Source organism: Podarcis bocagei (genome assembly GCF_964188305.1).
Source record: "Podarcis bocagei genome assembly, chromosome: 7".
Classification (NCBI taxonomy): Eukaryota; Metazoa; Chordata; class Lepidosauria; order Squamata; family Lacertidae; genus Podarcis; species Podarcis bocagei.
Genome location: NC_138132.1, coordinates 88,764,574 through 88,778,394, shown reverse-complemented (window position 1 = coordinate 88,778,394; position 13,821 = coordinate 88,764,574). Strand labels below are relative to the sequence as shown.

Here is a 13,821-nt window from a genome sequence, read left to right as displayed (position 1 = left end):
CCCTAATAAAGGTATTTAGAATTAGAGCCCAAGATCTGCCTGGAAAAAAATATTTTATTCTTACCTGACATAAGTATATCTTGTGCAAGTTCCATTCTTCTCCCAGAGCACAAATCTTAATATCACTGTTTTCACCGTTTAGAAATAAAGTCTGATATATATACTTGGAAGTGCTTTTTAATTTTTTCCTGGATTAAGGGGAGGGGAAAAAACAAGTGTTGAATTCCAGCACGTAACACTAAACATAACATTTTGAAAGCTTGTTGGACAGATGAACCTTCCTTGCAAGCATCCCATTGAACCAATTTGATCCACTTTCCATGGTTTTTACCAAAGTCAATGGTTACAAGGTTGGTTTCAAGTTACATTTTGTTTAAGAAAGCCTACAGTTATCCCAACATCATGCTTCTTTATGAGCTGAAGCAATCAGGAGTAATTCTAAAAGCAATCATGAGCCTTCTAAAAAAGCCTTTAAAAAGTGGATATTACAGAGCATATTCTGGCTCAGCCAATGCCATTTCCTTTACCTGCCTGGAAGCTCTCATAAGGGACATAATTTTTTTGCATTACCAGCCTCATCCTGCTGCTGAGGATCATATCTAGTTTAGCTTTAAAACACAGGCTCACCTAAGGCGCCAAGAATGTATGTCATTTAGCTACTTTTAAGATGTTGCCAGGCATGTGCACGTTCTGTTGGAACTTCTGTTCCTGCTACAATAGTGCTTGAATCTGCAAAATGGGAAGGCCAGTAGCTCAAAAGTAAAGCATGTGCTTTGCCTGAAGAAGGGCCTGGGTCCAATCCCTGCTGGGATCTCCAGGTACAGCTTGGGAGAGACTCCCTGTCTGAAACCTTGGAATGCTCCTCTCAGTCACTGTAGGCCAGTGCTTCCCAGAGGGGGCTGATACGGACTGAGGAGGGGGGGGGTGCCTTTTTCCCCCTCTTCCTGACTGACCGAGGCGATGACCTCGAGGGTGCCACCGCACACCCACCCTCAAAACCCCTTCACCGTTGCACAAGCACCACACTTTTCCCAGACCCTTTCCCGAGCGAAATAAGCTCGAATATCTATAAATATATTCTCTATCTTTCCTATGCCTATCTGCGCCCCATACTTAGAACGAGTAGACCGAGTGTTTCTCTTCTCCACTTATTCCTATGGCCGCGCTTTAGCCAATCACAGCCATGCATTCGTCCTGCAAAGAGCTAGCTCCAGGAGCTCCTGCACGCCTCATTTCACTCCTAACAAGCTGCGGACGGCCCCCCGCTGTGAGAACAATGGATCCGAAACCAGGGACCTCGTAAACCTGTCAAAATCTAGTTACAATGTATCCATTCTGCTTCCGCCTGCCAAAATGTATCCATTCTGTTCTACCTTTCACTCTACAGTACGGAATAGCCTGGAAACCTTTGAAATCTCTAAAAATTGATATAAAATCGACCGTAGCTCCGATTTCCTCACTCTTGGTGTCATTCAACTCAGCTCTCCCTGGACTCCATGATGTTGTTCCTACTTCCATAATCCCCAAAGCGGCGGGTCACGTACGCAGGAACTTCCTAATCCTGTCAGATCGTTTCGCCAAACCCTTCCTCTAGGCAATATTAAGTGGCAGACGATGCATATCTCTGACCCATTGTCTTGCCACCACCGGTACTTGATAAATGTTTATCTATGCATATTTCTCCCTCCGCATATTCCCCCTCCCTCATCTGAAATGTTAATGAATGTGATCCCACCCCTTCCATAATCTATTCATGACGTGTGAAATGTATTCATGATGTAATCCACGAAACATGACCTTCCCATAATGTATTCATGACGTTTCCTGCACTGTATTCTGGGTTATGGAGGGAACTTTTAAAAGTCTATGTCACCCCATACTCGGGGTTCAATGCCATTTTGAACCTGTTGCGCAATAAACTCGGATCTTCGTACTTTGCTCCTGTGTCCGGCTGAGCTCCTTTCTTCTCCGCTAGGACCCGCGGACTTTGTCCGACGAGCTGGGTGGCTGTGCCCTCACGCACCCGGATTTTACCGTAACATTTGGCGCCCAAGCAGGGACCTGAAGCGTTCTCCCGTGTTGCTGACCGGGGGCCCCGAAATCTTCAGCCGGCACCGGGCCATTTTGCCCGGGAAGATCCTTTGGACCTCCGGCCATCTTCCGGGCGGTAATCTGAAGTCCCAGAGTTCAGTCGGGGAGCAAAGAGGGATCCAGCCGGCTTGCTCACCGATCCCGGGATCATCGTAGAAGACACGTGAGTATAGGAAAAGGAAATCCAGTGCACTGGTGGGAAGGGGGTGGAATCTCCTGGCAACTGAATTCTCTGCCCTCCTCTCTATCGCTCCTTCTCGCCTGTATCTTGGTCCAAGTGGTGAGAGAGACCGTGGACTGCCGCTCGACCCGAAAGGGGGGTTCTGAGCTCTATCTCTTTCTCCTCAAACTCTCCAGCCAGCCGCACCGATTGAGAGTCCGAAAGTAAGACGGAGAGACCCGGCTTGGAAAGACAGCCGACTCTCTGCAACGGGCATCTCAGTCGAAAGCAAGGGGTTGGAGTTCTTTTCCGAACTTCCCGAGCGCCCTTACGGAGGGGGCAGGAAGGGGTCTTGCTTTCCTATCAATCAATCCCAGCCGCACCGGTCGGGCCACGTAACACGTGTATCGTGCGTGAGTCCGCTTCCGAAAGCAAGGGGGATTTTCCGTTCGGAACCTATCCAGGGATCACCCGATCTGGCATCGCACTACGCGAGCGTCCAGTAGGGCCCCTTTTCCTGAGAGTGTGACGATAGGTAGGAGGTTGCCAGGAGGGATAGCCCATGAGGAATTGGGCGGGACCGGCAGAGTGGAAGGAAACCCCAGGTTATAGGAAATAGAGAATTGTAAAGGGAACATAAGAATCAGGTAGATAGAGCTCTCAAAACTTTCTCTAAGGAAGTTGCCAAGCAGCTAGAGACCCCGCTTTACTATAAACCCCAGCGTTAGGCATACCAATTCCCTAGGTATACCAATCCTTACCGACCCCTCTCTCCCCTCTTTCTGTCTAGACACGCGTGAATAAAATGGGTACCCAGGCCTCTAAGCATGAACGGGCTCGCTCCGGGAGGAAGGCTTCAAGGAAGCCATCTGAATCCCAGAGGGACCCCGACTCCCCCCTCGAATTCGTCATCTCCTATTGGAAATCTATTCCCGGGCATAAGTTGCTGTCGAGACAGAAGTTAGAAGATCTCTGTAGAGACACTTGGCCCGCCGGAACTGCCTCTGCAAAACCAGAGTTACGCTGGCCAAAGGGTGGCTCCTTTAACGAAGACCGTCTACAACATCTTAAAAATTATTTGTTAGAGGAAAAGCCCCGTCAATTGGAATACCTGGCCACCTTTGAGACGGTCAAAGGGCTGCTCCAAGGCACCAAAGGAACAACGACCTATCAGCTGCCCGTCTTAAGTCATGGAAGGTCGTCCTTGCCCCCCCCATACGAGGGATACCCTGGAGAAGAAGACTCCATAGAACAAGCGCTCATCCCCTTCTACTATAGGCAACCAATTCCACCCGCCCCAGGGGGTCAATCAGATAGCGATGAAGACACACGGGAACCAGGGGCACGGGGGGGCACGAGCCCACGAATAACCAGGCAGCGAGCTAAGGAGATTCAGAACGCTACCCCAGAAGGCTCAAACCCTGTAGCTCTGAATCAGCGAGCTAAAGAAATACTAGAGGCCACCTTGAGAGACCCCAGCCTCTTAGAAAAACTTAAAGAGACCCCGGGGACGTCTAAACAGACGGAATCCGCAGCCGTCCAGATGCCCTTAAGGGCCCTGCCAATCCCACCCCTCCAGCCGGATGGACCTCCTCGGATGGTGTACACTCACCAACCATTTTATACGGCAGACCTGGTAACCTGGTCGAATCAAATGCCATCTTTAAGAGATGACCCGGATAAGTGCCACCGTCAGGTCAGCGCTATTTTTTCGACCCACAAGCCGACTTGGCCAGACGTTCATGTTCTCCTAAATGCCCTTTTCAACGAAGCCGAAAAGGCAGATATTTTAGCCAAGGCCGGGGAAGCAATCGAACTCCCGAACTACCAGGCAGGACGCCCACGAGGTGTTGAGGCACTCACAGCCCAATGCCTACGCACCGAACCAACCTGGGACTATAATACCACAGACGGAACATGGTGCTTAGATTTATTCAAGAAGGCGATATTGGACGGCATTAAGGCCGCTGGCCAGCGTACAGTCAACTGGACTAAAGTCCAAACTGTGTTGCAAGGGGCCAATGAACACCCATCCGACTATTACACCAGGCTAGTATCAGCCATCAAGACTTGGGGAGGGATCGACCCAGATAATCCTCAACACGAGGTCATTGTGAAGGGCTTCTTCAAGGATCAAGCCTGCCCTGATATTAGAAAAGCCCTAAACCTGCAAATAGGGTATGATGGAAAGAGTATTAGCGAAATCCTCTCCATCGCAAAATCCGTCTTTAACTCCCGAGACGAGAGGAAGAAGAGAGACCCCAAGCCCGAAACGGAACAGATCCTGGCCCTTAGCATGGAACCAAACTACAGCAGGGGCAGGGGTTTCAGTCGAGGAAAGGGAGCCCGGGGAGGAGGACCACCGAACCCTCATAGACCATGGGGACCAGCCGCAGGAGGGTGTTTTTACTGCCAAGAGGAAGGACACATTAAAAGATTCTGTCCCTACCTCAACAATGTGACTCGTGAAGTACATTCCAACACGACCTACGGGTACCAGAACCAACCTCCTGTGCCCTACAACCCTCGAGCCGCCCCAGCCTCTTACAACCCACCGCTCCCGAATGTCCCTACTAAAACGCAAACACCCCCGCAGGGACTGAGAACACAAATGCCGGCGATAACTCCGTCCACCCACCCTTGGGCAAACGCCACTGCTCCACCTCTACACCCCCCTAACCAACCCCCTCCAGACGACCAACAAACGTATTGACAATCAGAAGGGGGTCCCGACCAAACTCAAACTATCTGTCCAGTCCTAACGCTATCCTCCGAAGACCCATTTTGCACCATAGAGATAGATGGCCATCCTTATCAATGCCTACTGGACACCGGGGCCACATACTCCACTTTAACGGACAGTCACCTGGAACCAGGTTCAGAAACAAAAAAGGTTATGGGTCTGGATGGGATACCCCGCACATGTCCCCTATCACGTCCAACTAAAGTTACCCTCGGACCTCTACTCGCCGAGCATACCTTCCTCTTAACCAGTAGTCCGGTGAATCTCCTCGGAAGAGACTTACTCTGCAAACTAAACGCAACAATTAAATGCTCCCGAGAAGGTATCTACCTATATATGCCTGAAGACTCAATCCCTGAATTTCAAGGAATGATGGAGGAAGTGAAGACAGATAGGCAGTTTCCCGAACTCCCTCCCGAGCTGGAGGACAATCTACCCCCCTCTCTATGGGGCACCGAGTCAACCTCAGTAGGCCTCCTCCTATCGGCCGTCCCGGTAAAAATTACCTATAGGACTGACCTACCCTTCCCGTGTACTAAACAATACCCCTTACCCAAGGAGGCCATTGAGGGGTTAACCCCGATGATAGAAGACTTTCTCGAAAAGGGGATCCTGGTTCCTTGCGCATCCCCATGCAATACACCTGTATTACCAGTAAAGAAACCGTCCGCCGAGGGAGCCCCAGTCCGATATCGCTTCGTCCAGGATTTAAGATTAGTAAATCAATTTGTAATACCCCGTCACCCAGTAGTGGGCAACCCGAACTCCCTCCTAAATGCCATACCCGCAGAAACCAAGTGGTATACCGCTGCAGATCTATGCTCCGCCTTCTTTAGTATACCATTAGATCCAGCTAGCCAATTCCTCTTCGCCTTCACATGGGGACCCAGTCAATTAACCTGGACAAGGTTGCCCCAGGGGTACGTGGAGTCACCCGCAATCTTCTCAGCAATCCTACACCAAGATTTGCAAGATATACACCTCCCAGCCAGCTCTGCTCTCCTTCTTTATGTAGATGACCTGCTCCTTTGTTCTACCAGCGAGGAAGCGTGCAAAACAGACACCAAGCACCTCCTTGCCGAACTAGCCAGGAAGGGACACAAAGTGTCACCAAAAAAGCTACAATATTGTAAGCAGGAAGTAAAGTACCTTGGCCACATCCTAGGGGTGGGCACCCGAAGCTTAGCAACAGATAGAATAGAAGCCGTTACAAAAATCCCCCTTCCCAAAACCAAGCGACAACTACGAGGATTCCTAGGAATGGCAGGCTTCTGTAGAGCCTGGATCGCAGGCTACAGCGAAATAACGAAACCGCTGTCTGCCATGACCCGCCAAGACCACCCCGACACCTTAGTTTGGGAAGAAGAAGCATACAAATCATTTGAACGATTGAAACGGGAACTAAGGTCAGCCCCTGCGCTAGGCTTACCCGACTACAGAATCCCCTTCAACCTGTTTATCCATGAGCAAATGGGGGTAGCCTCAGGGGTACTGACTCAACCTTTCCGGGATAAAGAAAGACCTGTGGCATATTACAGCCTACAATTGGACAATACAGCAAAGGGGGCAGTGAGCTGCCTGCGAGCTATAGCCGCCGCGGCAACCCTCCTCGAAAAAGCTCAAGAAACAGTCTTGGGGCATGAAATCATTGTTCATGTTCCCCACTCCGTCTCCACCCTCCTAACTCTACGAGGCTGTCATCACTTTTCAAATTCCCGACTAAACAAGTATGAAGCCCTCTTGCTAACCCCATCAAACGTCACCATAAAAAGAGTCAACTCCCTTAACCCAGCCACCCTTCTACCCCTCCCCGACGATGGGACCCCACACCACGACTGTGCCACAATAGTCCGTCAAGCCGAGAAACCCAGGGAAGACCTCGATCACCTACCCTTGGAAAACCCGGACCTTGTACTCTACACAGACGGCAGCTCCAGGGTAGTAGAAGGGGAGAGGAAGACGGGGTATGCTGTGGTTACGGACTTTGAAGTCTTAGAATCCAACCCGATCAACCCACAATATAGCGCCCAAGCTGCAGAATTGATAGCGCTCATACGCGCCTGCGAACTCAGTGAGGGCAAGCGGGCCACCATCTACACTGATAGCAAATATTGTTTCGGATTAGTCCACACCACTGGTCAAATCTGGCTACAAAGGGGCTTCCTAACAGCTGCAGGCTCTAAAATTTCACACGCTGCCCTAGTGGAGAGGCTACTGACCGCCATCCACATGCCCGATGCAATCGCAGTCGTTCACTGTAAAGCACATACCCGAGGCAGGGACCCAGTTTCAAGAGGCAACAGACGAGCCGATAACGCGGCTCAAGCAGCCGCACTCCGCCCCCCCAACCAAGAATCAGAGTTTCAAGCCCTACAGATCCCACTCAATATAGATCCCACACAGATTTACAAAGAAGCCCCCGAGGAAGAAAAGACTCTCTGGCGCTCAGTGGGTGCAGTCCAACAAAATGATATTTGGATCCTCCCTGATGGCAGGCCCGTCCTTCCAAAAACATGGGTTTCAAAATTGGTGAGGGTTCTCCATCAACAAACGCATTGGGGAAAGGGGAGACTGATAGAACATGTTAAGAGATCCTGGTACGCACCAGGCTTGGCAGTCGCGGCCACAACAGCATCAAAGAACTGTATTACCTGTAGTTCCTACAACCCCAAACGACAACCCAGAGCACCCCCAGGGGCCAGACTATGGGCATTCGTCCCTTTCGAAAGCCTGCAACTAGATTTTATCGATCTGCCACCCTGCCAAGGCTTCAAACATGCCCTCATCATAATAGACAAACTCTCTTCCTGGGTAGAAGGATTTCCCTGTAGGAAGCCAACTGCCTCTGTAGTAGCCAGAGCCCTTCTGCAGGACATCATACCCCGATTTGGGGTTCCCCGCCGACTAGACAGCGACAGGGGAACCCATTTCACGGCTCAAATAGTACAATTAGTCGCAAAGGCTCTACAAATAAAATGGGATCTTCATACACCCTATCACCCACAATCTTCGGGCCAAGTAGAGCGCATGAACCAAGAAATTAAAATACAACTTGGCAAACTCTGTAGGCTAACTGGACTAAAGTGGACAAATGCTCTCCCATTAGTTCTCCACAATATACGGAGTGCCCCTACCGGACCCTTGAGACTGTCTCCGTACGAACTCCTATTTGGGAGACCCCCTCCCGTCTATAATACTCTATTTCCCCTTTCGGAGCTCGAACTAGGAGAAGCAGAACTCACTAACTATGTCATTCAGCTCCAGACGCAGCTACAGCGCCTCCACCAGTACGCGGCCATCGAAGGACAGAACCTGCCCATCGACGTGCAAGCCCACTCCTTCGATCCCGGCGACTGGATCCTCATCAAAGTTTATCAAAAGGAACCCCTTCAACCCGCCTGGGAGGGCCCCTACCAAATCCTCTTGACATCACCAACCGCTGTAAAAGTAGGGGAGAAGAATTCGTGGATCCATCACACCAGGTGTAAGCCCGCGCCACCCCCTCAACAGACGGAGGAAAACCCCGGCGAGGACTTCACTTTCTCGACCCCTCCCACACCGCCGACCTCGTACATCGACGACGACGAAGAACAGACCGGACCAGCAGATCGGGGCCAAGATCGGGCTCAACAGACCGGGCCAGCAGATCGGGGCCAAGATCGGGCTCAACAGACCGGACCAGTCGCCACGACATCCAACTGGACATCCGAGATCGTCCCTGACACCGACGCTCTCAAATTACGTCTCAAACGCGCTTGACAGTTCATCTGACAGCTCCATTTGACAGCTCTCTACGTCACCGCTCCATCCTGCCTCATCTGACAGCTTCGTTTGACAGCTCTCTACGTCACCGCTCCATCCTGCCTCATCTGACAGCTTCGTTTGACAGCTCTCTACGTCACCGCTCCATCCTGCCTCATCTGACAGCTTCGTTTGACAGCTCTCTATGTCACCGCTCCATCTTGCCTTATCTGACAGCTCCGTCTGACAGCTCCCTACGTCACCGCTCCATCCCACCTCATCTGACAGTTCCGTCGACAGTTTACAACTTCCGAACTACCTCTCTCCCTACACGCGCACCTGCCATGGGTTTTGCCTGCACCGCCCTTCTCCTCGCCACCTTCTTCAGGACCACGTCTGCTTCATCAAACCATTGTACAGGACTACAAACTGACTATCACTTCTTGGATTATCACGAGGTCGAAACAGGGGGAAGATCTAACCCTGACCGAATGGGGGACTTTGATTTCTGCCTTCCTGAGTCTCGGACCCTACTGCGCCACTCTCTAGTACCCCGACTCACCAATGACGAATACTGGGAACTTTTCATCCGAAACAAGGACCTACGCCGCATTGGGTCTGCTGCCCTCACTCTGGACCATTCTTCCTACCGCCTGACTTGCCATAACGGGACTTATCTCCTATACAAAGGCGGGGAAATCACGCAAAGCCCGAACTGGACCGAAGTCGAGATAGGAGGGGCCTCCCACGCTTACACGGACTCCAGTCGCCCCTCTGGAAACTTGATTTTCGGGTTCCAGTGTCTCCTCTCCACCCCAGAGACCCGGAAACCCCAACTCCAAGGTCTCTGCCTGCGGCGGTTCTGCTGTTTATGGAACCTTGGGTACACCCGTGATTGGAAAGGGGCCGAATATCTAGAGGGTTGGCACCATCCCATACACCCTTCACGCCCCCCCTCCTGGGATCACGCTGGACCCCTGAGGTGCGGCGGAATCGCCAGAGACCGGCAACTATTAAATACCACCGACCCACTCCATCCAGTCGGTACAGCACCTAGGCAATTCGGCACAGACTCTGCGCTCCCGGGAGAAGACCTCCTTTCTTCCTGGGAGCAAAATTCCTACATTAAACTTCTCAGCCAGGTGGCGAAAGAAGCACCCTACCCAGACTGCTGGATCTGTGCCCACGCACCCAGTCACCTCCAGCAGAGCCTCCCACTTGTCCCAGTACCAGTGACTTTGGAACAATTTCGCTCTGGAAACGTTACGTCCTGGAATTTAACCGCACTCAACTTGACGCATCAGTACCTCTACCTTACAGGCCCTACCAAGGGACCCCTTTGCCGCCGCTTCTCCGGAGAAGGAACCTTCATTGGGTCCAGTACGTGTACCTCCACTCTAGAAATCCTACCGACTGGACTAGTCACCATCATCAACGCTAGGGGTCCCCGGACTTTCCCTAACCTCACCACTGCCTGGGCCGCTGTCGTGGGACACCCCTCCGACTGGAAGCCCCAAGTCACGGACTCCATGCTGCTGCAAACCTTTGCTTCAGGCAGAATGGAGTCTTACCTCAGCGGCTTATTCTGGGTATGCGGACATCGCGCGTACACATGGGTGAGCCCACACATGTCCGGATCCTGCTTCGTCGGCTACATTGTCCCCGGAATTAGGATACTTCCACACCTACCCCCCGGGAGACAAAGAAATAAGAGGGAACAGAAAGAGCTGTCAGACCTGTCAGACGCCGCTGCGAATGGAGAGACCGTGGGCCGAGCGCTTTTCCCCGCCTACGGTGCCGGTTCAAACCACGTGGATATTCTCCGACTCACCGATATCCTCCTCAAATTCATGCAAGAGGCAACCCAGATCACAGACTCCCTAATGTCGGAACTATCCGAGGTAAGACAATTGAGCCTGCAAACGAGAATCGCGACAGACTTCCTCTTGTCCAGTCAAGGAGGCACCTGCGCATTAATAGGCACAGAGTGCTGTACATATGTGACTGATCAGACCTTAAACATAACTGGGCATTTAAATAACATTCATGAGCTAGCAGGGAAGCTTCACGACATCCAGCATGAGGGACTCTCCGATGTGGACTTATGGGGATGGTTGCCCAAGCTGGGATGGCTCAGGCAACTATTGAAAGTCGTGTTGTTTACCATTTTAACTGTTTTCCTTTGTGTCTCCATCCTGTGTTGTACTATGCATTGTATTACCCCTTGCTGCTCTCTCCTCCGTCATTCTGCCTCCACTAGCTCCTTTCCTCTTCGAGCTTATTCCCGCTCCCGACATGCTCCCACCTTCCCAGACTACGTACAGATGAGACATTTGGGAGAAGGGGAATATGAGATCACCGAGATTTAGTGCTCCAATGGTGCGGAGAAAGGATTTGCAAGTTCTTACAGAACTTTAATGCAAATCTATCTCCGAATGGGGGACTGATACGGACTGAGGAGGGGGGGGGTGCCTTTTTCCCCCTCTTCCTGACTGACCGAGGCGATGACCTCGAGGGTGCCACCGCACACCCACCCTCAAAACCCCTTCACCGTTGCACAAGCACCACACTTTTCCCAGACCCTTTCCCGAGCGAAATAAGCTCGAATATCTATAAATATATTCTCTATCTTTCCTATGCCTATCTGCGCCCCATACTTAGAACGAGTAGACCGAGTGTTTCTCTTCTCCACTTATTCCTATGGCCGCGCTTTAGCCAATCACAGCCATGCATTCGTCCTGCAAAGAGCTAGCTCCAGGAGCTCCTGCACGCCTCATTTCACTCCTAACAAGCTGCGGACGGCCCCCCGCTGTGAGAACAATGGATCCGAAACCAGGGACCTCGTAAACCTGTCAAAATCTAGTTACAATGTATCCATTCTGCTTCCGCCTGCCAAAATGTATCCATTCTGTTCTACCTTTCACTCTACAGTACGGAATAGCCTGGAAACCTTTGAAATCTCTAAAAATTGATATAAAATCGACCGTAGCTCCGATTTCCTCACTCTTGGTGTCATTCAACTCAGCTCTCCCTGGACTCCATGATGTTGTTCCTACTTCCATAATCCCCAAAGCGGCGGGTCACGTACGCAGGAACTTCCTAATCCTGTCAGATCGTTTCGCCAAACCCTTCCTCTAGGCAATATTAAGTGGCAGACGATGCATATCTCTGACCCATTGTCTTGCCACCACCGGTACTTGATAAATGTTTATCTATGCATATTTCTCCCTCCGCATATTCCCCCTCCCTCATCTGAAATGTTAATGAATGTGATCCCACCCCTTCCATAATCTATTCATGACGTGTGAAATGTATTCATGATGTAATCCACGAAACATGACCTTCCCATAATGTATTCATGACGTTTCCTGCACTGTATTCTGGGTTATGGAGGGAACTTTTAAAAGTCTATGTCACCCCATACTCGGGGTTCAATGCCATTTTGAACCTGTTGCGCAATAAACTCGGATCTTCGTACTTTGCTCCTGTGTCCGGCTGAGCTCCTTTCTTCTCCGCTAGGACCCGCGGACTTTGTCCGACGAGCTGGGTGGCTGTGCCCTCACGCACCCGGATTTTACCGTAACAGGGCAGAGAAATTCCTAGTGGGAGGCACTAAGCGGCGTGGCAGGTGGCTGTTGGTAGAGTAAATGACTAACAGATTTTGACAAGCTGAAGCCACTGGGTCACATTTTGTTGAATTAATTCATCCTCTCTCAAACTTGGCTCCCCAGATGTTGTTGGACTACAAATCCCATCACCCCGATCACTGGCCCTGGTAGTGAGGTGTGATGGGAGTTGTATTCCAACACCTGGGGATCCAACTTTGAGAAAGGCCGAATTAATTAAACTAAGCAGTTTTAACTGGGTTTTGAATTAATATGCAATCAGTTGTTACTATTTTAAATTTTGTGGCGTTATCTTCCTCAGTGAGGCATGCAATATTCTGAATAATGGGGGGCACGGGGACGAGTTTATGGTGGTAAGGTAAAGGGACCCCTGACCATTAGGTCCAGTCGTGGCTGACTCTGGGGTTGCGGCGCTCATTTTGCTATATTGGCCGAGGGAGCCGGCGTACAGCTTCATGTGGTCAGCATGACTAAGCCCCTTCTGGCGAACCAGAGCAGCGCACGGAAACGCCGTTTACCTTCCAGCTGGAGTGGTACCTGTTTATCTACTTGCACTTGACCTGCTTTTGAACTGTTAGGCTGGCAGGAGCAGGGACGAGCAACGGTAGCTCACCCCTTTGTGGGGATTCGAACCGCCGACCTTCTGATATGCAAGTCCTCGTCTCTGTGGTTTAATGTTTGGGAACCACTGGCCCTGTAGAAAGCACTGAGCAAGATGGGCCGATCACAGCATGGTAGGAGTTGGCAAGGTCCCGAGGATCATCTAGTCCAACCTCCTGCAACGCAGGAATCGCATCGGCCTGACTCGGTATGAAGCGGCTGCCTCGGTTCCCCGGAGGGGGCTGCAGAAGGCCGATGACCCCCCCCCTTCACCTGCAGCCCAGCGCAGTTCCCCGCAGCGGCCCCCGCTTGTTCCGCAGCACCTTGCCCTCGGAGGCTGGCTGCCTCGGACGCTGGAGGCCTCAAGCGGGTCCTCCAAGGCGGCATCCTGAGGCAGCGAGTCCCGCAGGCGAACGCGCCGCTGCCCTGAGGCGAAGTACCTCCTCGGGGTGTTGAGCAGCCGCTCCTCCCTCTCGCTCTCGTCGTCGCTGTCCGTGTCGCTCGGGTACGCGCCCAGGTCGCCCCGCTTCCTCTTGGCGGCGACGGCAGCCCCGCCTCGGCCTCCGACGCCCCTCAGGCCCGCCGCCACAGCCCCCGCCGGACCTTCGCCGTGCGGGGCAGCGGCGGCCGCCGCCGGCCGCCCCCGCCACGCCCTGCTGCTCAGCAAGCCCATGGCCGCTCGCCTGCCTCCTCCTCATGGGGCCCACGCCAAGGCCGCGGCCGCCGGCGACTTAGCGACCAGCGGCAGCAACGGCCGCCGCCATTATAGCCACGGCGGCCGGCCGACGCACAGCGCATGCGCCGCAACGGCCCACGCCATAATCCCGGCTGGCCCCCACAACAACACAACGCGCCTGCGC

General features: G+C 52.2%; 1 protein-coding gene across 2 annotated transcripts in view; it reads right to left on the bottom strand.

Annotated features, from left to right (window-relative positions):
- The window catches only part of GMCL1 (germ cell-less 1, spermatogenesis associated), a 28,329-nt gene extending 14,568 nt beyond the window's left edge, over positions 1-13,761 (bottom strand). Inside the window, exons 1-2 of one of the 2 annotated variants that reach the window (XR_014010300.1) lie at positions 13,402-13,761; positions 65-188 (exon numbers count right to left, since the gene is read on the bottom strand). Coding sequence is in view for 1 of the 2 variants with exons in the window: in XM_081203108.1 (XP_081059234.1) it covers positions 65-188; positions 13,402-13,634 (357 nt within the window). In the remaining variant the exon portion in view is untranslated. The remainder of the gene's footprint in view (positions 1-64; positions 189-13,401) is intronic. The other variant, XM_081203108.1, reaches the window with a different exon arrangement.
- Between the last annotated feature and the right edge of the window lie 60 nt (positions 13,762-13,821).